This window comes from Pteropus vampyrus, unplaced genomic scaffold (assembly GCF_000151845.1).
Source record: "Pteropus vampyrus isolate Shadow unplaced genomic scaffold, Pvam_2.0 Scaffold55, whole genome shotgun sequence".
Classification (NCBI taxonomy): domain Eukaryota; kingdom Metazoa; phylum Chordata; class Mammalia; order Chiroptera; family Pteropodidae; genus Pteropus; species Pteropus vampyrus.
Window position 1 is genome coordinate 3,134,918 of NW_011888836.1, and position 26,643 is coordinate 3,161,560.

The 26,643-nt window shown below is 35.0% G+C and overlaps 1 protein-coding gene across 4 annotated transcripts in view; it reads left to right on the forward strand.

The window, feature by feature from the left end:
- Positions 1-26,643, forward strand: part of ZNF521 (zinc finger protein 521) — a 269,739-nt gene that overhangs the window by 129,949 nt on the left and 113,147 nt on the right. For all 4 annotated transcript variants that reach the window (XR_002780401.1, XM_023530847.1, XM_011360408.2 and 1 more), the window contains one exon: positions 10,584-10,668. Coding sequence is in view for 3 of the 4 variants with exons in the window: in XM_023530847.1 (XP_023386615.1) it covers positions 10,584-10,668 (85 nt within the window). In the remaining variant the exon portion in view is untranslated. The remainder of the gene's footprint in view (positions 1-10,583; positions 10,669-26,643) is intronic.

Here is a 26,643-nt window from a genome sequence, read left to right on the forward strand (position 1 = left end):
CATTCGGTACCAAGAGGAGTCGCGATAACTTTGAAGCACAATGGAGAGCCGACCTGGCAATAGTTAGTAATTCTTTTTTATAAATGTGCTGCCCCAACATATAAATGTGGGCAAATTCATGGCAGTCTGGAGTTGTAGGCTTGCTAGAACTTTCTGTGAGTCTCACGCAAGAGTACTTCATCTCCCTGGACCTCACTTTCATCGTCTATGATGAAGAAACTGAAATAGATGAATTCGTCCCTTTCAGTTTTTAAAATCCATGTTGCTCTATATAAGCTTGTCCTAAAACTTGTGAAAATATAAAGAATATGGGGGCATTTTATTCTTTTTTTTTTAAGTTATTTTTGGAATGATGAAAGGAAGAATTTTAAAAATCTAAATAATTTCAGTTAAGTCAAGAGCTGAAAAGAACCCTACTATTTAAACGTTTATATACATTGTAACTGCACAGTATGTTTTATAATAGGTAAAGCCAAGGAAACTCACCTTTATCCTAAAAAGTCTTAGAGTTGAAGAGTACAGCAACAATAATAATAAACACCCACAGGGTTGTGTGGGTGTAATTGCTCACAAGCTTTGTGGAGCAGGTGGGGTTTTAGAAGCAATGCGAAGGAGAAGAGAAGGGTGGTCTGATATGCGTCAGTAGAAAAGCTGTTCGAGTAGAAGGGATACATGAGAGAAGGCAGAGCCCAAAATGAAAACAGGGAGAGAGACAAACAAGAACTGTTGGTAGTAGGAGGGCATGAGGTAAGGTATCTCAGTGGAGGTAAGAGTGGTAAAGGACAAGGTAGTTTGGACATATACAGGGTAATTGAAACTGCCAAACTTAGAATGGAGTTCGTTCCATAGATAAGACATCAAACTGCCATAGCATGAAAAGTTCCTTTGAGAGAATAGCTGGAAGGATAGATTAGGAATATAAATAAAGGAATAAATGGGCTCCACAGAAGCCTTCATCCAGAAAAGTGGGAGGAAACAAAGATTCTTATTTTACAATGAACAGGTATGAATCATTCACATACTAATTTATTGTGGATAAATAATTATGTTATAAATTGTAAAAATGCAAGATGGATAAGACAGAGCCCTCTGCCAACCTTTAAAGAGTTTACAGTTCTTGAGGGGATAAATCAGTTTTATTAAAATAATTCTGATCTAACGTATAATAAATTATAAGAAAATCAAAAGGAAACTTTTATGATTTAACATTAGATAGAACTCCTCTCTCTGTTATTCTTTCGATATTTATGACAAGTCCCTAGTAAATGGTACCAGCACTCATAAAGAGTTAACAACCCTATCTACATTGTCAACTTGCTTTTAGGGCAGAAGTTATGTACTTAAGAAAATATTTCTTAATGGATTTTAAAATATTTTTCCTCCCTCACGGAACTTTCTCCAGGTTCATGGTGGGGTTGTAAACCGTGCTACCAACTTTCAGGATTGGATCTCTGTGGGCGGATGACGCAATTTAATGATGTTGCGACATATTACTTAATGTTCCTACTCCTTCATCTCTCCATCTATGTATCCCCAATATCTACCAGCCACAGCTTCGCATTTTGCCAATGGTGAGACAGAAGAGAGATTTGAACTTTTTAAGGTGAAAATAATCAGTATGTGGTTAGAATAATTGATGAGGAAATAAACCCTAATTTGATGTAAGGCAAAAATTTTGAATGCTTCCTTTCCTCCTTAGATTTATCTTTATAAAAAAAAGTTGTTATTTAAGCTTCTATTCCCTCACTTCCAAATTCTTCGCTTTCTTGAATGATATGCATGTTTATAAAACAGTCAATATAGAAAGTTAACTAGAACCTACTATGAATCACAAATTTCTTCAAACTAAGAACTAATAAAATATTAGAGCCAGGGTAACTAGAAACAAACTCCCTGCCCTAACTCAAAAAGAATTAGCACATGCTTGGTGATTTTTTAAATCTTTACTACAGCATCTATTTACTCGGTATTATTCAGCCTCCTCCAGTTCACTGATTTCCGGTGCTGTATAAGGTGATAGAGAAGTTTGCAGGCAGAAATGGACAGATCCTAGGTAGTACCTCTGGAATGAAGGTGATGGATGTGGGATGCCTCATTAGATTATCCATTGGACAGTCAGTAAATGAAATTTATTGACTACCTTTTATGGATAATGCTATAGAAAATTGATTTAGGTAGATTTGCTAAGGCATAGAAATAAACAGCAACTGAACTTGAAACATCTAGATGAAGATCATCTAGATGAAGATATCTTACCTGGAGGGTCTCAGTGGCTTGTGTACTGGGCAAGAGAAGCTAAGAAGAGACTCCAATATATGTCAGGAGAAAGCAGAAGAATGAGATGAATAAATAAGCTAGGAAACTTGGGCTCAAATTCAGTTTTTAATATTAGACATCAAGTTCAAGTACATAGGCAAATTTTGAGGGAAATTTGTTAGGACACAACTAATTTAAAACTTCAAAAATAAAATGAATTTTCATGAATTTCAAGGCAATAAATTCCTTCCATGAAATTTGATATAATTCATGGAAATTACTCCACTATGACCACTGTTTTGTTCTTAATGAATTCTTGTCAGACTTTTTTTTGCAGGCTCAATTATTTCCTGATTTTTGACTGTTTATGATACCTTTGAAGATAAACTATTTTAATGTTATTTTATCTAATACACAAAGAGAACCAAAAAAAAAAGCTGAAAAAAAATGATTTGACATTTTTACCCCTCAATTTCAAAGTTAATAGTAACTTAAATTAATATGTTCATAGAGTTTGGGATTTTATTTGTAAAAATAAATGTCATTAAATATTTTTAAACACCATGTGAGCATGTGTAGAATTTGTCTAAAATTAAAAGAAAAAGTTGTAACAGTCATTTAAAAAAATCTTTTTCCAGATACTAGATTTTCTTACTAGATTTCTGTCATGTTTTTTTTCTGTCTAGTCAGTTGGCCAAAGCAATCTTCTTTAACCCTGATTCTGTTCTGAACTGCCTTCCTATTCTACCAAATACTCCTCAGATTATGAGCTATTTGCTTAGCATGTAGTAAAGCACTTTGTAACTCAGTTTTGAACTCAAGGAAATTATTTCGACTTTTAGATCTTAGATCATCTTTTTTCTCCCAGAGAGTTTTTCTTGATTTTTCTTGAGTATATTAATTTATCCCTATCCGATATGTTTTAGGTGTCTTCTCTTTGCTATCTATTGACTGGCACTTGGTGCTGAACTGCTTTGCCATGTTATTTAGGCAAAATACTTATAACACTTTAATATTTGAGTGTGTTCTTTCCACAATTCTATTGTAACTCCTTGAGTTTAGGAATCATATTGTTCAATGATTTATTTTCACACAAATTCAGAATTACTTGGAAAATGACCAAACTAAATTAGTAAAATGTTGGAAGTATTGAGTATTTGTAGAAAGCTATAGGTTTGTTATTTTCACTCATATATAATATCCATTTGCTTGCCAACAAAATACTGCCAAATAAAGGTGCTACTGATCTTAAATCCATGCTTCCTTTGTAATTAATATATTCATTCTTGGAATAGTAATGTATATTGCTATAGTCCTTGAAAACAGCCTTTTTTTCCCCTAGCGAGGTTGGATCGTTTTACATGCTCTACCTTCTTTTCCACTCCCAACCCTGTCATCAACCTGTGATAATCTTCGTGCTATTAATTTTTAAAGTTTTATTTAGTAAATATTGTTTACCCTTTATTAATAGTCATAAAATCTAAATTAATGGATTCTAGTTTAAAGAAATTTGACTATGATTTCAAAATCCACATAAAGGAGTAAGAACTAATCTTTGACAAGTAATGATGCTGTGCCAAACAGTTTATATAGTATTCCATTGCATCCCCATAATAACCTGTCAAATAAAGAGTAATAAAGGTAGTTACTATTTAATGCAGACATGCTGCATGCTAGGCATGGTACTAAGCACTTTTGTATAGTTCTCACTTGGTTCTCACATCAACTGCAAGATCAAAGTTTTATTATTTTTCATTTGCATGGAAGGAAACTAAGACTCAAGGTCATTACATTATTTGTCACACAGTTAAATGATGAAGCCACTAAATAGCAACTGATTGCAGAAAGAGGATCCCAAAGTTGCTTTCCTACTAAGACGGTTTCATATACTTGGAATGGTTATTTTATAGCATTATTATACAACATCCTAATTTCAGGAGGTCCCGACTAAGTATGAGACTGGCTTTTCCATGATAGCCACTTCCTAAATTTGGGATTGGTAAAATTGGAGGAAAGGAGGTATGAAGGCTGTGAGATATCATGGAAAAATGGCTCTGTACCTTCGTGCTTTGGTGCTCCAAATATATAGCAATGATAGATCAAATATAAAGATAATGGACTGAGTCAACTTCAAAACAGTTCTATGCCTTTGAGATCCAGAAACCAAATTTAAAAACTAAGCGGTTATCGGAACTGAAGCCAGGGATCTGTTGGCTTCCTCTCCAGAAATAAGAAGTGGTAACTGGGGTTTAATCTTTATGGGACAAAGTCAGACCCACTGCTTAAAGCAAGGCCTGAGGAGGAACTTCAGTACTCACAGCAGGAGACTAGGGGAAAATTCTATGGTTGATCTGTACCTGGGACTAGGAATTTTCAGCTGGAGAGTTAGAGGTGTAGGAAGAGAAATACAGTTTGGGGACTTTACCCTGAATTTGCCATGTGCCCAGTCTGTGATTTTACTCACAATATCTCCTATATGCCTGCAGTGCAGCAGATACGCAGGAAATGGCCTGTGAGACCTTGCCTGGTCTGGCCTTTTAGAAGCAACAGCAAGACTATTGGAAAGGGAGGAATGAGCACATAGGAAAAAATCTTTCACCACAAATGGGCTGCAAACCAAGATTCCAAAATATGTGCATGAATCTGTTAGTCAAACAGCAAACAAACAAACGAACACAGACAAAACCCAACTGCTATGAGACCAAGATTCCACTCCAGAAGAAATTAATTATATGGAACAGTCTGACAAAGACTTTGAAGTAAGTATGTTTAGAAGCTCAGAAGTAGATGAAGGTATGATTTCCAAAAAGAAAGACAAAATTTGATACAAATCCAAGTAGAAAACATACAAGAGCACTTGTATGTTTAAAATTGGAAATGTTAGAAATGAAAAAATAGTCACTGAAATAAAAGTTTTTGTAGATAGGACAAACTTGAAACTGGACACCAGAGAAGAGAATATCAATTGTTTCTAAGAGTATAGAGAAAATCACCTAGATCAGAACATAGAGGACAAACTGATTTTTAAAATATGAATGAAAGAGTGATCAAGATACATAGAGGATAGTCTGAAAGACTCCAATCTTTGTCTAATAAGTGTTCCAGTAGAAGTGAATGGAGTATGAACAACTGAAGAAATGATCACTGAAAATTTTCAGGAGAGACATACATGAGCTCTTGGATTGAAATTGTTCTTTCAATATCGAGCAGGACAAATAAACAAAACTATGGTTAAAATCATGGCAATAAAACTTGAGGACCCTGAGCGCAAAGAGAAAGTCTTGCAGTAGACAAAGTGACTTTGAGGAGCGAGTTCTACCCTATGGATCTGGGTCAAGGATCTGGGACTGGGAGCCTAAGGTGAAGGTGGCCAGAAACTGTTCCTTCACTGGCATTCTATTCTCATACCATCCCTAACCTTCTCAAAGACCAAAGCACTACAGAATTCTAAGGAGAACCTTCTTTCAAAATGTACCCAAAATGCAACTGTAGATTGACCTACAAACGATCAGAGTATAAACTGTGTTAAAACCCAGTGGGTGGGAAGTAGGGTAGAATACTGACCTTGGTTATAGTATTTTACAACCTGCATGACTTGGGACAACTCAATTAATCTGTAAATAAGGATAATAATCCCTCCTTTATCTACTCTCCCAGTTTTGTTACAAGTGAATTTTATGCATACGAGTTCTTTAGAGGCTCTAAAGCATGATAGAATTGTAAGAAATAATAATTATTTTATTATAGAATTGAATGGAAGCTATGGTTTCTGGCTTCTTAGAGTTTATACATTAGATTTATAACAAAAAAAAATTCTCACCAAAAAATACAGAAATGTTTGCAAAGCTACTTATAACAACTAAGCACAAGTTATTTTTGTGCACACTAAGTGCAGAGGTATAAAACGAAAACGGATAGAGTTACCAGGTTAGATTTAATATTTTAAAAAAAACTAAAACTAATGTGAATTATCCTATCCATTCAGTCCCACTTTTTGTTATGAAAATGTTCAAGTATACACCTAGATTTAATAATTATTCACATTTAACCATACTTGCTTTATCTATATGTGACTTTTTTTCCTCTGGATCTCTTGAAATTACAAACATCATGCCATTTCACCCCTAACTATTCAGTTCGCTTCTCCTAACAAAAAGGACATTTACTCACATGCTCACATATCGTTGTCAAATCTAACAAAGTTAGCAGTAATTCCCCCAAATGACCTAATAACCAGCCGATATTCAGATTTCCCGAATTTCCTCAAAACCCTTTTACATCTGTTTTCTCTCCAAATCAGGATCACTCATTGCATCCATGCACATATTTAGTAGTTAAGTCTTTTTAGTCTCTTTCATCTGATAACAGTCTCTCCACATTTTTCCCCCATGACATTGACTTTTTGAAAATCACAGGCAGAGAACATTCTTTATTTGTGTGAAAGAATGTTCTGGATTTGTGTAATTCTTTTTTTCTCAAAGTAATGCTTGTTCCTCTATTCCTACATTTCCTGAAAACTGGAATGTTCAGTCTAAAGGCGTGATTACTTTCTAGTGTACATTTTAGATATGAATACTTTATATTGCACTACCTTGAGAGGCACATGTCAGGTTGTCCCATTATTAGTAAGACTAAGCTAAATAGTCTGGTTACAAAGAATACCACAGATGTTATCTACTGTAGAGTTACATCTGTCTCTTTCATCAAAGAATGAAAATTGAGTATCTCAGAACAACCTTTCTCCTAATAGTTAATTTTAGCATCCATTAATTATTATCCTGGGTCATTTTATTTGGCATTGCAAGTAGTGAATTTCTAATTCTGTCATCCCTCCTACTGTCAATCTTTCATAAAGAAGAGTTTTCCCTCACCAAATGACCATGAACTACACTTCCTCCCAAAAAAGCTTGGTGCTTCTGTGCCTTTAATTGCCAATTTTCACAACAAGAACTTCATTCATAGTCACTTCCGATGGTGGCAACTGAGGTTTTTTTTTCCTTTTATGTTTTTAAAGATTACTATAAAATCATTGATTTTTTTTTATACTCAGAGTTTTGTTTTTTAAAAAATCAAAGCAATTTACAACTACGAAGTATAATTTTTTTTTTTTAATTTGATGAGACTAAATGTGAAGCATAAGTCCTAATGGAATATAGATTGAATGGAGGCAGCGGGGGTTAATCAGAATGTTTTTTTAAGTATACATTATTAAAGATCCTAATCATTTTTTTTTTAATTTATGAGATGCTCTTTTCTGAAAGTCTCTGAGTACCTTAACCACAGTCTAACTGAAAACAAGAATGTCAAAAAGGCACATTTAAATTGTTCTCAAAATCAATCAAAAATAATGAGGTACTGGGAAAAAGTTGTATCCTTGATAATTACATCTATCAGTATCAGAAAACAAAAGAGAACAATCTGGAAATGACAACCCCACTCCCAAGTAGCACATTAAAAAAGGCTAATGAAAAAAGTCTCTTTTAAAAACTGTACTAAATTAGCATTTCAAGTCAATTGACAACTTAAGCGTTGATAAAGGCCAATCTGGGGCCCAAACAATGGAAGTTCTGTTTCTACTTTAATCTGCTTTTAAAAGAAATGATCTCACTTGACTTTTTTTGTTGTCTTCTATATAAAGTAATTGTCCTAAAGGAGGCGACAGTCCTGCTGTACTCTGCAAGGGTCAGGGCACCCCTGGAGTACTGTGCTTAATTTGGGGTTCTAGTTGTTAAAAGGTTGACCTGAAAGAAAGTAAACAGAATGGTGAAAGTTTGATGCATTTCTTACACTATACCTATTTTCAGTCTGAAAAGGGGTTACTATCACTGTCATAATAGACAAGAGGTTCAACCTGCTCTTTATAGCTCCAATGTTGAGTTAGGACTAGTGGGTGAAAGTAGCACAAAAGCAGATTTGAGCCTAGAATTAGGAAGAATTCCTTCATAAACTCAGCTGAATAAAGCTGGAATGGATTTACCTGCAAGGGAGCAAACTCCCCAAGGCCAACTCTATTCAGAGGTTATATATAATCACTTAAAGATGATACATGAGTGGGCGAGGCAGGAGGGTTCTCTCAAATATTTCGCTGAGTCTATAATTATAATAAGGGATGCTTTAAAAGTCATTTCAACTTACGTTTTAAATAAATATAGAGGGTAAAATTGAATTTTATACCATGGCTTTAAAAAGAAAACCTTAGCATACCCAAATTTGCATATCATTGCTTTGCATTGTTAAAAAATGTGAGGTGTGTAGTGAGGGGAAGTACAAGCTACACATTTTAAGATCATGGTACATTGTTGTTGATCACATTAAGTTCTATTTCATCTAGCCCCAAATTTCAGAGCTTCTAGATAAGAACACGACTTTTTTAAAAAAGGTAGAAAGTAACATTTTAAGTACTGTCTTAAGGGTAGAATTAGTATTTGAATTATTAGTAGTGACAAAAGCATTTTCTTTCAATGATAAAAGAAAACATATATATAGATCTTCAAATGTGTCAGTTCATTTTGAAGGTAGTAGTAAGTGCTGGTATTTTATTATTTTGGCTTGTCAAGTGATTTTATTCTTTATTATTAGGCCAGGAAAAAAAAGCCCTAGTTTATTCTGCCAACATCTTCATCAGTCATCATTTTTGGAGACAGTTTTCGACATATTGTATGTTTTACTGTGCTAACAAGAGAAAAGACTAGCCATTAAGTTTATGTTTCTTTGTTTTTCAGCAAGGTCACATATCAGGAATAATGCTAGAAGTATGCTAATAAACAATATATAATGTAGGTCATCTGGGAGTAAGAAATATTTTCTAACTAGTTCTAAAGGGAAATATTGTTAAAAAAGGGATAGATGTTATTTATGCAACACGTGTTGCTCTATATGTCACCATCAAAAGCATCTTGTAAACAGCTCAGCACAGTAAATCTTCCTTGGTGATTGTCAGGGTTTTTCAAGTCTGTGTTAGATTTAGATTCAGCACACTCAATTCACAATATGCCTAATGTACAAAGCCCGTTAGATTATTTAAAAAGCTTCCATTAGAAATATATCTACACTTCTGTGTTTTAGAAGGAATATCATCGTCTGCTGCAGAAGCAAATACTACGTTGATTGACAATAATTAAGAAAATTTTATATTAATGACATTTATAGTTTTAATTGCTCATGAAATGACACTAAATTTTTGTGCTTAATTTTGATTTTGTTGAGTTCTTTAACATTAATTGCAATTTACAGACTGATATTTCCTATTGCTACCATTAGTAAGTCAATTTTATATGACTACAGACGGATTGGTGATTATATAAGAATGCCTTGACAAACTTTCATCGATGTGATTTTACAAATGTTATTTTCTCATGTTTGGGAGATTTTCAGAATGGCTTATTTCATAATGGTTTATTTTGTTTTCTGAGATGGTTTTTAATTGTAAATAACAAGTTTCATCATAAAGGAATTTATATAACTGTTCTGGAAAACAGCCCATACTTTATTTATTGAGTTCATCTAATATGTATTGAGCCATATGGGGGACACAATAATAAAGATAGGAAATCATAAAGGCTGCTTTATTTTAGAGCCTAACATCTAGTACCAAGAGAGCTTATTTCTCTTCCCAGCTATAGGGCACTGTGATATCAGGCAAATCTTTTTACTTCCCTGGGCCTCAGTTTCTTTACTTATGATACAAGAATTATAATAAATCCTGCTCTATCCACTTCACAGCATTGTTACATAAAAAGATAAAATGGTTTTAGAATGTTCAACATGATATGAGATTATATCATGATTTCTTTATAGAAAATATGTATTTAAATGTTAGTACTTAGCAATTTCTGAAATATCTAGATTTCAGACTTCAGCTAAAAATTGTGATCTCTACATCTCTTAGCTAGATTCCAATGAATCTTAAGTTATTGGCCATTTTACTTAGGGATATCTAGAAGCAACACCACAGTTATTATAGTTGGAATGAAAATCTGACCTTCAAAGACATTGGTTTCTGAAACTCAGCTGTGTGTTACAGATTTCTTTTTTAATGCCAAATTCAGTTTATGAGTTTTGAAATTTTAAAAAATATATTATTCCATAATTATGTGTGTTCATTTCTTCCAAGTGTTTGCAGCTTAAAGTTTAGTGTTGGGGCCAAGTCACAGGGTCTTAGTAAGGAACTCGTGGAACTTTGCCCAAGCAGCCCCATAGTATTTTAGTTAGCAACCTATGTTAAGACTAGCATCTCAAAAAAAAGCTTTGAGTAGGGTTGTTGTTGTTTTTTTAAACAATAAAAAGTGCAGGTGTCTAAGTAATTCTGTTTATACTTGTTTTCTCAGAAGAAGACCTATCAGTGCATCAAGTGTCAGATGGTTTTCTACAATGAATGGGATATTCAGGTTCATGTTGCAAACCACATGATTGGTGAGTGACGCTCTAAACCTCATTACAGACAGATTTTTCTCCTACTTGTGTACATCAATGCCTATATAATTAAACAGAGTTAAAGATGAATTAATTGTTCAACCATCAATGTTTTACCTAAGCATGATTGATTTTTTTATTACTATTATTAGGCCTGATAAGGCATTAACACATTTTATTTTCTGCAAGGGCTAGTTTAGACTTCTGCAGAGGATTATATATCTACTGCCAGTCAAAACACAGGTGATTAACAAATTAAACTTATAATCATTTTTGCATTATTGAAAACTAACAGGAATGGTTAATGAACTGGATGTTAGCTTTCCATAGAGTTTTAGACAGGTTTTAATTTCAGAAGTTATTATGGTAATGGTACTGCTGTGTGTTGCTTAAGCATCTTCGTATCAAAATCTAATGTGGTGAGTTTTTGTGATAGTGAAACATAAATAATTTAAATTTCGATAAAGTAGTTTTATATGTATGGTTTCAGCAGCCTGGAAATAATCATGATTAAAAAGATCATGTAAAGAATTCAATGATCATTTTTTATTTCCCACCAAATTTTACACAGATCTTTATAAAAGCTGTTTGGGTAAAGATCTCTGAAGTCACTGTAGGGTGGTGTTTTCAGGAATTTTGCATTTATCACATGGACTAGAGCTAAAAGGATAATTTTTTCACTTATTCATAATGTCCCATCATCCCTTAATTCCTCTGGGGTTACCTCCTATGTTTTTTAATTTGATAAGCACTTAGTAATAACACTAAGAGTTTTACCAGCCAATTAAACTTTATCAAGCAGATCTTCTTCTACTAGTAAAATGATAATTACTATTACTTTATACTATTTTTGTTACTCATTTGATTTTTATACTATGAGTTTTCTATTTCATACTCATTTTATGGTATTTTATAACACCATAAATAATTGTGATTTTATATAAAAAGTCTGATAAACCTCTTATTATCAAACAGGAAAGAAAATTCAACATTTCAGACTCTGAACTTATTTTCAGGAGTAAACAAGTTTTATTATACACTAATCAGCAGCATTCTAAGAATGTCCAGTGGAAGGGTTGCTCGAATTATCATTACTGATCACAAAAAACAACCATAACAAAACTTCTAAGGCTCTTGTAGATACTAATAAAGATAAATTCAGAAGCATGTTAAAAATTGATTTATAGTTTTTCAATAGGATTTGCTTTATAGTTTTCAAATGATGAGTCTTTAGAAGGATTATTGCCTACGAAAGACTAAGTGCTTAATTGTGCAAAATGGACATAACAGCTAAAACATTGATCACTTTATCTCTATATTTTCTAGGTTTAAGTACTAATATTATTAGTGATTTTCTTATACACTAAATAGCATATTCTTAAATGTGACAGAATAATATTGACAACTTTATTAAGTGTTTAAAAGATAATGTCAACATGTAGAGAGATGGAAATAGTGTTTTCTTGTAGTTCCCTTCTATTTTGGATTCCAAAAACACTACTCTACATAAACTCTCAATACTGCTTTTTTTTTTTTGGTGAGGGCAGGGGGGAGGCGCAACAAGTTAGGAAAAAATGAATTATTCTTGCCAAATGATGAATGTTAATATTTTTATCTGTTTATTTCTTGAGTAGAGTTTATCGGTGCCAATCATTTATGATCCTGCTTCATGCTACAGTTTTACATGGGCTTTCGTGAAAACATATCTTTGCAGCTTATGGAAAATTTAGTGAAACTTTGTGGGTCAGGCTTCTGATTAGTTTTATTCTTTGTAAATTTATTTTGGTTTTGGATTTATCATTTATCCCAGGACCCAGATGAACCAATTGAATATATTTTTCACCAGAATATTAATTTGTGTATATGTGGAATCTGATTTGAATGTTGGTGATGAGAGGACTTTCTGATTTTCCAGTTTTAGTATCATTTGTCCATCACGTTCATTGGTTTGTCCTGGTCCTTCTTTTTAAATTGCTTTATATCTTTCCTTTTGTATTTCTCTCAAATTCCTTGTGTCGTTAATGCTTTCCCAAGGCTTCTCCCCCTCTGCCTTATGTTAGATTGATATGACACTCACCTCCTCTTGGGATCTAAGCATTTAACAATTCACCTTCCACCAGAGAAACAAATTTTACTCCTTTTCACAGAGGACCTAGTTATTTAATATTCATGCTATTTTTAATAATAAAATATGTAATTCCCTTGCACTAGAGGCCTAAACAAATGAATAGCATCCATTTAATTGTCCTATCTGTTGACCATGCATTTAAGTCCTTAAACTCCCTTCATATTGTTAATATCTAGAGAGAGAGAAAATGTGTAATGGGAGGATGTCACAAAGGCTAAGATATCCTTTTTTAAAATCCCAGTGTGATACTTAGTCTTTCAAATGAGGAAGGCAGCATTATTTTGTTGGCTAAAATACCTCCATTGAGGGTAGGTATTTTTAGGTTGTGTATCTGCGTATGTTTTTTGTATAATCAAAAAACAATCTCAACTAGACATTTAGCAGGGAAGAAGGATTAGAGACGATCTGAAAAGCCTCTTACTATTTTTGCTAAGAGGGTATATAGTGTTTTTGCAGATTTTGTTTCATTTCAATCATTCGAAGAAAGGATTATGTCACCTGATGGAAAAAAAATGGCCTGCAGATGACCAGTGAGGTGTAACTTTAAATTTCTTCTTAAGCCAAGTGATTTACATGTGCTTATATATAACACACAATATTTTAATGCAATTTTAATATCAGGCAACCTCCACACTTCTTTCTGGATATGCTGGTCTCAGGCTATTGGCCAGGGACATTTGTGAAAGGAAAAGCATCGATGTTTCTAGCAGGTACATGCTAGAGACGCTCTGCTTAAGTGCCGTTTTGTAACTAGGTGTGGACATATGGTCCGAGTTGCAGAAATAATTACTCAATAAAAATGCTTAGAGATTTGACATATATCTATTACGGAAAAAAAGAAAACCTCACTCTCTACCACATTTGACACAGTTTTCAGTAAGAAATCAGACCAGTGACTATTTGGGGGTTTCTTTTCTTCTTTACACACACACACACACACACACACACACACACACACACACACACACAACTACAAAACATTTTAACAGCTTTCCTGGAGAAAAGACTTCCCTCTTTCAAAGTCTGCACAGATGAGAAAATTTTTCTTGTTTTCCTTTGTTCCTTTCACATAGTTTACATTGGCTTTTGACCTGAGAATATAGAAAGAAGCCATTGTGTATTATGTCCTTTAATTCATTATTCACCCGGTCTCTTTCTATCAGCATAGTAAATATTTATTGTTATTTTCCTCTTTGAGTTTTCCGTTATTATGATTATTTGGTATAGATTAGCACAGATAGAAATGGAAACCAGAGAATTTAAATGTGTTTAACCCAGCAAAGGGATTGCCTCATATAAAATTATGAGGCTCAACAGCAGTAGAGTAAATTTGTAAGTGCTCAGAATAAAGGGCCGTTAGGCATGCGATGATATAAAGAGATGACATTGCCAAGAACTATTTATGAGGAGCTTAATTTTTTCACTCTGATAATTCTTGACCAATAATTACCAGCCTCTAATTATCTATTTTAGTTAGAAAGAAATTTCGATCACTACGGAGGTTGGCATTGCAACTAGCGCATAAATCCCCAAAGAGACAAATGTGTTCCAAACAGCCACAAACAACTGTCTCATGAAACACAGTGAGCAAATTGCGAGCGGCTGGTGGTAGACAACCAGCAGTACACTCACCATCGAAGGCCAGTCAGCTTGACAAAGAAATGATCAAAGGGGAGAAATGCCATTATCCTTGGAAACGATTTCTTCAGTCATGGACTTTGGAGGACAAGTGGTCAGGATATAGCTATGGCCATTTTCAGCCTTCCCTTTCAAAGTTCTTGGATGGAGAATATGAAGGGAATGGGTACTAGCCATTTACCTAAGAATTATTTTTAAAACTTTACTTAGAAATTATTAGTTAATGTTTTATTTTTTTCATATTTTTTGTTTGATCAGAAAGGCCAGTGTTGTGATGGCAAAATTGTACCTAAGGCGGCATAGTACCCTGTTTTGTGAAAGAAATAGGAAAATCCAGAAATAATCACTAATAAACTTGTCCTAGATGCATCAAGAGTGATGCCTAGAGCATTTAGGGGAAACAAATATATTTATCTTTTAGAAAACCAAACTAGAATTTAGGACTACTGATGCAAAGATATTGACTATTTTTATTCAAATTCTCATACTCAGTATTTTATAGATAGTGACAAATTTTTAAAAGACCATGAAAAGATTCATGTCTTCTTCAGTGCATGTGAGAAGATATGTACCATATGTGTTATGTTACATGTGATATATATATGTGGCAAGTGACATTCATACCTTCTGCAATCTGCTTGATGCCTAAGGTCACAAATGGCATTCTTTTCTTTCTACTTCTTTAGTGGATGATGCGCTATGTGACTAATCTTCATTATAGTTTTGTGACATTCAGTATCACCTCTGAAACATTTCAGCTTGAGTGCTCTTGCTTTAGAATAGACTAACACCAATATTTTGAGGTCTGTAGTGGTTTTGGATTTTATATATGTTAAGGGGAAATATCTAAAGATATGGATCTCTGCATAGGATGATAAAGGGCCATGTTACCCTTTAAACTCTGTGTTCATTGGCTGCTTTAAAAAAAAGAGAATAGAAATAAATCTTCAATCATGCATATGTGTGTGGGTATATATATTATGCATATCCCTGCACTGTCCTAAAAAGCTCAGTCATTAGTTTCTTTGGTGTTTACAGTAATTCTAAACGAGAAAGATATTGAATTTTTTGAAAGTCATCTTCATGCGATTGCTTGCAAAAGTCAGAGAATTAAGAAACAAGCATTTGGTGTTATATATGATGAAATGCTGGCTTATTTCATCAAGAGCTGGATTTAAAAAGATGAAATCTGGGCAGTTTAATGGTAACAGAAAGCTACCCTCATGTGGGCAATGCTGGCTTATTTGAAAAGCCCATAAAGGGTTTCTACATGGACCATACAAAAGGGATACTTTCTCTTTAATAGCCATCTGTACAGGAGAGATGAGAAGTGGGCCAGGTCATCTCTCCTCAGCTGTCATGATATTAACGTAGGTAATGGAGCAAGCTCGGCGTTCTGCTGGGTGTTGTTTTTCATAGATGTTCATCGATTTACACAGATAATTCTATTTATTTCTTAGAGTTAGTCCAAGTGAACCAGGCAGAATAACAAACACCAAAGCATTTCAAATGACTTTATCTTTGTTTGTAACGTAACTTTTGTCTAAAAAATGGTGTCGCACCTACTGTGCAGATGGCTGCATGATTTGTAAACCAGCCAAAACATTTAAACAAATGTGTGATCTGGGGATAGATTAAATAAAGGATAAAATGGAGTGTGGGCCACAAATTCTAATAATCAGATGATTTTAAGTTGTGTGCAGTGTGGAGTGATGGTCACAGTGATAGCAGGGAAAGCTTGCCAATGACAGCAAGGTGCCTTATAGATCTCAGGATGGAGCCCGTGGCCTGGTATGCCTCAGTTTGAGAACCACACATTTGCTGTACAGCTGGCAGCTCTGTATGGGGACATCAGATAAAACTTATGTAAAATGAAGTGTTATTGCTTAGTATGAAATTGTTCAGAGAGGGAATTTGCAGACAGTAACTGAAAACAGAATTCATGGTACCAATGAAGCAGACTGTAAATATGAAGAGGGTTTAATTATCTGCGCAATTTAACAAAAATTCAAGATGTATTCAGAAAGGACATACAGAGGCATAAATAGAACACAGCTATACTGTTTACTGAGTGCAAAGCGGGGCCACAGGAACTTATCAAGGCTCCTCTCAGGTCAGCCTTCCTAAAAACAAAGACAATTAAAAAGAAAATGGAAGGAAAAAAAAAAAACCTTTCTTAAACATACTTTTTGGAATAAGACACAGTTTTCAAGAGCTCACGTTTGGTTATTTGGATTCTTATTTCTTCAGCTTTTTAAGAAAATCTTTGAGCCTATCAATTTCAGGGCATTTATCTTTGTTTTGTGTTTTAGCCTGCCTCTAGCAGCTTTGATTTACAAGAGTAAAAAAAATACTTGCAGACAGTGGAGTTTCTAATTTACAAGCCCCTAACATAGCCTCTTAGACATTTCTTGTGCTGTTGATTTTCCATGAGACTGAGGATTCTGACTGAGCCCACAGACAGATTGAAGATTCAGTTTCTCGTTACTTTTTAGAACACACTGCCCTTAAAGAGGCCTCAGAAGAATGTGGCTCTGGGCCAGAATGACTGGATGCCAGCCTTCCTTCCTAGGCTCCATACAGAGACACTGGGGGGAGAGTCTGTGCCAGATGGATAATTCCATGTGACTAGCGGAGACACAATGGCGGGGCTTCTGCCTCTCATTTTGCCCTCACCTTTGACTCGCTGTAGAACATGCCACGAGTGTATCTGTTTTTCACTCACCATCTGATATGTTTATTATCAAATGTGGGTATCTGTTTCTGAATGAAGTTTGCAAAACATTTCTGAATGGAGGGCACGGAATGTATCAGCAGTAGATTAAAAGCCAGATCCCTGTGTGCACACACATGTCCATGTACACATATGCATTGTGATCTATTTTTTGCAGGATCAGTTCAGACATGTAAAAAGAAAAGGTCTCTCATGACCTATTTCCATAGATTATTTCCTAGTTTCAGGGACATTAATAGCAGTAAACAAAGGAAAGGGAGCCAATGTGGAGAGTGGGTGTCGAACTTCAGCTGCTCATATTGTTGCATTTGGTGAGCTGATGGGGTTTCATAGGTCACCTTTAGAATTATGCCTATGACAGCAGTAGCTACCTGCCAAGATTGCAAGGTATCTCACAGCTCTCAGGATGGTGTCTGTGGCCCGGTAGGCCTCAGTTGGAGGGGTACACATTTGCTGTACAGCTGGCAGCTCTGTATGGGGCAGCCGTGTGGGCTGTTAGGGAGCTGGAAAGGAGACAAGCATGAAATTTCTTCTAACCCCAACTCTGTTTTTCTGTACTGTTGGCTGCTTCTCAGTTCCTTGACAAAAAAACCAATCAGGCACCCTTTAATCCGCCTGTGATTACCACTGGTATAAAAAGAGAAGCATAATGAGGAAAAATGCCTCGTTTTGTTGCCTTCAAAAGCCAACAAATTGGAGTTAACTTGACAGGAAGTGGCTTAATAATTAGATTATTTATTTATTCCTGACACATATCCCCCTGTTACTAGTCTCAGGAGACCCTGTAGATGGTACGATTTTCAAGCTGCCATTACTTCGCTGTCTTCTGTGAACAAAGAAGCTACTGTCTATCAGTCAATTAAATGCACTCTTTAAGCAGAGGCTGCGAAGTCCTCAATGGAGGGCGCCCTGGGACATTGCGGCTGATGATTCCTTTCTCTGTACTGTACATCACACTCTCAACTACAGTCCCCACAGAGATGGAATAAAGTCATGCATTAAAATATCACTTGTTGATTTGTTTGCTAATGAAGAGCCATTGAAATGTTTGTGTATTTCTATGGCAAAATTGTTGATAAAAGGGTCTACTTGCCTGCATATCTTAGTTCATCTGCCGTGAGTGCTTATTTAAGAATTATTAAAATTAAAGTCAACAAACAACTGAATAGAAAAAAAAAAAAACAGCCCTGAGATAACAGTTTTCTTACTATTTTCATCCGATTAAGTGAATAAAGGCAGGAAAAATAGAGAGATGGTGTCATTTCAATCCCTTGCTTACATTGTATTAATCCAAACAACTTGTTTCCTCTGACATAAAAATGTAAGTCTTTTTCAGAGTATCTGGGAGCTACACCTTTTAAGTATTGAAAGATATTGGAATCCATTTGTGAGAATAATGTACTTAGAAATTTTACTTTTTTCCTTTAAGATGAACGGCATTTTTTAGCAATCTCTCTAAATCAGTGAATATGCACAGGAGTTTCTCTCGGGAACATAGTGGGGACTTTACAACCAAACTAATAAAACGTCTCTGATGTATCAGACATCATCTCACAGCCACATGGATTGTACAGACACGTGATTTTCCTTCTCCGTATGTTGCTTTTCCTTTTTCTTTTCTTTAGCATTACTTTATTTCCACCTGAGTGGTGGTGACTTTTCAATCGTTACTTAGTCAAGGTTTTTATTTCTTAATATATTTATCAACTCTTTACTACTTACTGTTTACTATGTACAAAGCATGTCTTTGCTGGACTTCTTTGGCTCCCATTAATTGGTTTTATATCTTAAGAGTACATGTGTTATTAGTTTGGGGGTCTAGCAGTCTAGGCTGAAAAACTCCCATAATGTAATGACAGTCCTCTGATGAAATATTTACCTATGTCTCTGTCATTTAAAGGGATAAATTTGGAATTTAAACCAAGGCCACTGAATATTGAAAAGTGCCCCCTCTTCTTCCCACCAGACTTGGTAAAAAAAAATCATCAAGGCTTTATAGTTTTCATGATTACCTGACAACAGACTGTAAAGAATTAATTCAAGCCATCATTAGATGGCCATATTCCTTATTTCTACCCTGTTATTCCAAGTCATTTTGTTAGAAAAAGCTTAGATACTCGGAGGTGTTCTATAATAGAAAATGAATTTGAAACCCTTTCATTAATTGGTGATTAATATATTTCAGGATTAGTTTAAGCAGGGCCCTACCTCCTGCCCAGTCAAGTATGTTCTGGTTAATATCCAATTATCTGCACCTTCTTAGTTATTATGTCTTAATATTTCGGATATGATAACCAGAAACTTGAGAGTAATGCTAATGAGGAGCATAGAGCAAGAATTAACCAATGACATACTCAATGATCCTTGGTGAAGAAAGAATCTCTTTTTTTTCCCCCTTAACACATTGCTTCAGCATCTTCCCAGCACTGCCTGAAAAGTAAGACCTTCAGCTATAGCAGGCAAGAATCAGAAAATTAATCATTTTTTCTTTAAATAATAGTTACCCGAATGTGCAGTTTTAAAATTCACATAAAAACATTGAGTTCATTTTATGGAGATAAGAATAGGAAGCCAAGAGCCGATTTATATTTTCCAAACAGGAAACATCATGTTCTTCATTTTTTCCTTTTAACAAAGCCACAGTTTTTCACCTCTTCTAAGGATGTTTTAACTCAGATAATTTGAAATGCCTTTAATATTTCACTAAGGAAATACTTTTCCTTGCTACCTTTTATCCTCTTTGCCCCCCAAATTTATCACCATGTTGTATACGTGCTACAACACTATATTTAATTTTTTTTTTAACAGGTAATTTCACTTATGAACAATCTGACTCAGCTCCCCTAGCAGTGCCTGCTAGGGTGCTATGTGCTGCTTCAAACCGCGGAGGTTTAAATAGTGCACTTTGTACATTACCCCTTTATATGCTGTATTGTAATGAAGCAACATCAGTAAATTGCAGTGAAGGGTGATTGTTGCATGGGGATGACTACTACACCTTGGGGTCCATTTGCACCAGATTATTCTTTTTATTGTTATTATTCCTTCCCATCTTCCTTACTCTCTTGCTGCCGAACTTGCCGTTGGCCACCCGTGCAACACAGAGGGAATCTTGAGGAACATTGCAGGCATCTGTTTTTTCTCTTGGGCACATACCAATCACAGTTCAGTTCCGAACCCAGGTAACCTGGTGCCTCTGTGGGTCAAGTTGATGCCACTTTACTCTATTGACTCCGTAGCTAATGTTCCTCATTGCCATGTTCTTAAAAGAACAAATTTATTGTGAATAAATGTCGACTGATTTCTTTTCAAATATTTCATGTAGATGTTATAACTCTATAGTCAGAATGATAACTGATTTGTCCTTTCCCCCAAAAAGGTTTAATACTTTACAAAGGGACTTCATTGGGATTACTGTTTAAGGAAAAGATTTGTATTTTCAATATCTTCTTGGGTTTCATTAAAACATGGATAAAGTCATTATGAATATTGTATATATTAGTAGTTTCTCTTTTTAAAATAGCCAATTTCCTGCCCCCGACCAACTGCTGTCACCCAATAACTAATAAAAAATAGTGTGGATTTAAGGCAGAGATCTTGTGTTCTTATTGAACAGAATTATGAACAAAGTTTTAGACTAGGGATAATTATGTGAATTTTGGGTGACTGTTAATCCTGCTGTTGTCATGATTTTAGTACCTGTGTCCATTTGTTTCTCCAAACTGTTAGTGCCGCTGTTGTTGTTTTTCTTTTTCAAAGGCTGAGCTACTGTGCAGCATTCAAACGAAAACCTAGAATTAGAGCTGACACACCTTCAATTGAACTATCAAGTCTTTTAAAACTACTTGGCCAGTGACGCCAGTCCAGCGCTATTTGGCCATACACACTTCCGATTGTGGACCAAAGAACATTGATTTTTAGCTGTCATTTCTAGTGCACATACTGAAGAATTGAAATTTAAACCTTAATCCACTCAGTAATGCAATTAATTTTTAATGTGCAGTAATACTAATTGAAATAGCCTGAATTTAGTAAGTCACCACAAGACATTTTCAGAAGCAAGAGTCTCTACTGAGAACTGAGAGGACGGATAATCATTGTTACAGTGTTTACAGGATAGATGCTCACTCTGCAGGCCTCCAGTGGACAGGAAGTTTTCTTTAAATTAGACCATAATATATCTCTTTGTGAACAAAAATATCTTTTCAGAGAGAATTCCTACTTTCTACCCATTGGAATAGGCTAAAGATTTTCTGATTAACTTTTTTTTTAAAGCAGAGTGTTAGTTAAACATATCTTAACGTATATGCAAAAATTATATTAAGCTATTTTTTTTTAAAGTCATTATGAATAGTTGGAAATGAAGTCATATGGCAACAATGTCACAGTCAAAAACAACATTCTTAATGGGTTATCTCATTACGTGGCATATAGCTGAGATACTCTTTCCAGGTTTGAGAAATACATGTACTTTCTAAGCTGTTTAGGTGTATGTATATTGCTGTGAACCAAAAATACAGCCTACTTTTATTTCAAACTGTGTTCTTTTAGCTTTTACATATGATTTCAAAATGGCCTTTTAAATGTTTTGTGAGGCTTTTTTTTTCCTAGCCAGAGTAAAGCAAATTTTGCACAGTAAAACCAAATAGGTTTCCAGTCATTTCTGCACTAAAAAGGTTCTCTAACCACATTTATCTGCTAGTAAATGAGGACTTTTTAAAATGCATCAGTTCTACTGATGAATGGGCTCTCTGAGTGTTCAAAACGAGCACCAGCATTAAGTTTTTTTTTTTTTTTTTAAAAGGCAAGCACTGTATATCACGCTTTCATGGCTCTTGCATTATAGTATTTAATAAGGCGATAGTGCTGTTAAATATTTAGTAAAGGTTCCCTCATAACCCTGCCATCTATTCAAATGGGATCTGAAGACATTTTTGCAGCACATAAGTAAAAATGATGGTAGAGAACTTGAAGCAGTCGTAGCGTGGCATATTTTCTAAATGAAGTGCGGGGTAACATGGTACAGATGCATTAAGCAGATTCACACCTACGAAATCCCTAAATCAATTCGCACTCTTTGGATTAAGGGCCCAAACTGGCTTTCATTTTGTCACTGTTAAATCAAAGTACTGTTGGGATTATTTACATAGAGTACTAGACTGGCATTATTTTTTATTTTTTATTTTTTTAAAATCTTACATTGTGATTATTTTAAGCTATATTAGCATCAATTCAGCTTTATAATAGACATTTTCTCTTTTTCACTGAATAAAGAGAAAGGAAGAAAAAGAGATGAGGGAAAATCAACTTATAGTCCATTCAGAGCATATTATCAAATCAAATTGGGGGATAGTAGGTTAAATCTTTTCAGCATCTGTTCTGGGTATACTATGGCAAATACTGAATAATAGATGTTTTACACACTGATATGATGCATAATAGATCATCTTTATCAAGTTTTTCTTGTAAAAGGTGATAGTTATTATCCAAATAACAATAATTGTTCTATTAATCTGAAATGAAAATTGGTTTTTAGGATTCTTATGCGAAAATACTGCTAGTAAATACGATGCTGACATTATTACTGTCATCATGTTGGTGGGTTAGAATTCACATTTAAACCTTTCAGTGCTTAATAGTATTATTAGTTTTGAAGGTATAAAGATAAGGGCTAGTAGCTTGTTCAGATTTGTATGTAAAGTGTTTGGTTCTTCTAGGAGCCTATTTGCTTGATTCTAATTTTCATCCTGTTTTATATGCAGCCAGTGACCACAGTATTCAAACTACACAGAGACACATCTCATCTGTAAAACAGGGCTTACTGATCTTATTTGCTATTTGTATTCTCATAAGAAGAAACATAGTATTCAAATACATTTTGTCTTGAAATTATGTATCTCACAAACATGTTCATATTGAGACTTTCATAATGACGAGTGGATGAAGGAGAAAGCTTTAAATGTACGTGAAGCAGAAGGGAAGAAAAGTGGTACACGGTTGACACACAGGTGTGTTGATACGCAATGCTTGATGTATGTTGACCTCAGGTTACAGGAGTAGAAAATCCCATTTTCCAGCTTGTTTCAAATGTAGTAAAAATGCTGCTTCAGTTGCTTTATGCTACTCACATTGGGAAAGGTGCTTATACTGTGATAATTATCATCAAGGAATATTAATGTGTTCAGCATTTGTAACCCAAAAACTCATTATAGCTTAAGCTGTGCATCATCTGTGAAGAGAGAACTTTGCCAGAATTCGCTCTTCACAGGGGTTGCCTCCTGCTTGCTGTGGAGTGGTCAGAGTGCTGCAAGAGGTCACTCAGGCTATTTTTGAAAGCTGAAGTTTTGCAATTTTTGAATAACTACCTTCTGTCTAAAGAGCTTATCGTTCTTGCCTCAAAATGTCCTCCTCCTAATTGAATGCATACTGAAGTGCAAATAATAATAATGATGATAATAATAAATAATAATAAGTAACTGTGTCTTGTTATGTAGAGTCCAAGAGGGTCGGCACATATATTCCGCACCAGATAATTGAAGTATTGGTGTCTTTTCTTCTGTCACTGAGCAAAGGGACTCATTTACACCAGTCTCCTTAACGCAGGTGCCCTTGGGTTTCAGATAGAAATGCCCCCACTGGGGCTCCACTTCATAGCCCTCTGGCTGGAAATTGTGTAAATAAGTTCGCAGGGTCAGCCTTCCCTTTTCGGCAGCCGTGTCCTTAATTAGTCTGCGACAGTCTTTCTTTTCACGTGAGCCTGCACTGTTCCTGGGGTCACGCCTCACACATCTAAGACATCTATCTGAAGTATGGATAGATGCTTTCATATGTTTGTTTAAAATTATTCCCTGGGGGAATATTGTCGTGATAGGAAGGAGAATCTCTGGGTGTGTACAGAATCTTATAACTTCATCCGACTAAAATATCTGCTTGGGCAGCTCCGTTATAAATTATCAGTACTTAGTTTCATAAGAATATTGTGCCTTCACCTGAGGTAGACAGCTTGTTGAAAAGGAGCCGTGTGCCTATGATATTTTTATGTGATTAAATCCTATTATTTTTCTCCCCCTGATCCATTGCTTGTCTTTTCCCACAAGTAACATTGCTCTGTGCTGCATGTTATAGTTTGTGTTAGGCAGAGAGCACTAATACTCAGTTCTATCAGGCTGTCTGGCTTTGCAGGACTGCTGTGTTTCTGAGGTCAAATTGTGAACCTGGCCTTGCTCCTGGGAGGACTAGAAAAATATGTTTCATAACTTCCCATAGACCTACAAGAAGTGTAAGAAGGAAAAGCATGAAGCCCATAGGCTCAGTTTAGATGAGCTGTGAGGTTGGAATTCATCAAGCAGAAAAGCTTACTGTTGTTTAGGAAGCTTTCTTATCATGAGGGGTTGCTTACCGAGTAGGTCATAGCTGAGGGCATTGAGGAACAGGGTAATCATTCAAATAGCCCAGCAGGCACAAACACACAAGTTGATAATCTGGAGTAAACTTGCTGAAGTAGAAACTTACTTACCTGTTAAAATCATGTACATGAAGGAATATTGATAAAATGAGTACCTCAAATTTATTGTAGATAAATTAGATAAACTGTGGGCTTGTTCCACTGGAAGCAATTTTTTGTTGTTTGTTTGGTTTGTTCTGTTTTTTGAATGGGACAGGACCTTTATTTTATGCAGTGGAACACTAATGCCACAAGATGGATTGGTGTCTTGAACCAGAAACATATTCTCAAGAGTTTTGGGCTGCAATGCTGACAGTATAGTCAAGAATTACCATGGTGGCGGATCTTCTGTGAAGATGTAAACTTAATAATCTTTATGAATTTTGAGTAAGTCATAACTCCACTTCCTCATCAAAAGAAACATTATGAAAAGATTGCTTCAAAATCCTTCAGACAGTCTTTGCTCTTGTGATAGATGCTATCCTCTTTACCTTGAGGCGTCGACAATGAAAGTGTTCTTTGCAAGAGAGAAAGGTGTATACTTTAGAAAGAGCAAACTGCATTTTCATGTTTAAGTTCACTATTTGCACTTGATGTTGTGAGATCCAAATGTGACATTATTTCTGTGTCTCCTGCATCATAAGATTGCTGCATTGTGTTGCTGTAGTGCACTGTCACATGGGATAGGGTGACTTCGAAAATCTGGAAATAGTATAAAGTTGCATTCTATGTCCAGGCTGTTTTGATAACTATAACCTCTTTAATTATCGAAAAAGTTTAGTTTGTCTTAGTAATGATATATTTATTAAAATTATGTGTGAGTGTGTATGTCTTTTAAGGAAAAGTTGTAATCTTCTAAGTGTTTTGGGTTTGTTTAGAGATTTTTTAAAAAATTTAACTTTAAAATGAAAAGATAATTTTAACTTTCTTTAAGTCTGTTTCATCTAATCTATATCTTAAACTATCACATGATATGTTGTAAAGTAAAATTTAAAGTACATTCATTTCAAGGGTCTTAAATTGCATTATGTCTGGTTTCTGAATTCCAATTCAACTTTTCTGTCGGTAACTATGGTTTCCTAATTTTTTTAATGGCTTTTTTTAAGAGAAATTTTTGTAGTGTTTTGTGTATTGAAGTCTGTGTGTATGTATGTGTGTACACATGCACACACATCTATGTGTAGACATAGACACGTTGCCAACCTTTTCCACTAAAGACTGGTGTACCACTCCCTGTCTTGTGTTTAACATGTTTCCAACAGCTTAGAGAGCTGGTATAAAAGGAAATGAAAACCATAGAGCTTGTACTGGAGTCTGACGTTTGAAAGAGAGAGATTGGAAAAGGATATTTTTGGCTTGGCTCCGTTCTTAGATGTGATTGCCGCTTCATTAGGACTTGGAAGAGTTTCCTGTGGTTAAATTTAATCAAATGGCTCAGAATAACAAACTTGTACACTCAAAATTCCAGGACAGTTCTGTACATAAAACATGACATGATTTTTCTAAATTTAACACACACATACACACACACACACACACACACACACACACACACACAACATACATACATATCACTACCACCACCAGAAAGTGGTTTGTAAAATGCTGTGTAGTCCTGTCTCAAACCTCATTCTTACTCCCTATTGGTAGTGAATTAATAATTGATCATGTATAGACCTGTAAGTCATGAGAAATCTATTCCAAAAGGTCTGAGTCTTGTTTATTTTTGGTAAGAACCAAAATTTGAGCAAATATGTCTCAAGTGCACTAAATATTGCACTTGAATAGGTATCAGTCATTTATTTTTTGAGATGTGATATAAGATTATTATTATTCCCATTATGCAGAAGAGGAAATTGAGGCTTGAGCAACTGGCCTTACACACAAGGCTAGTGTGCATAGTAGAAGAACACTAACTCACACTTTTTGATGTCCTCTACATTACTTTCAGCGATGCCACAGTAATCTCTTATAAGCACAGGTTACTCATTTTGGCAGACTCTGCTGAGGTGTCTTCAGAGATTTCTTTGC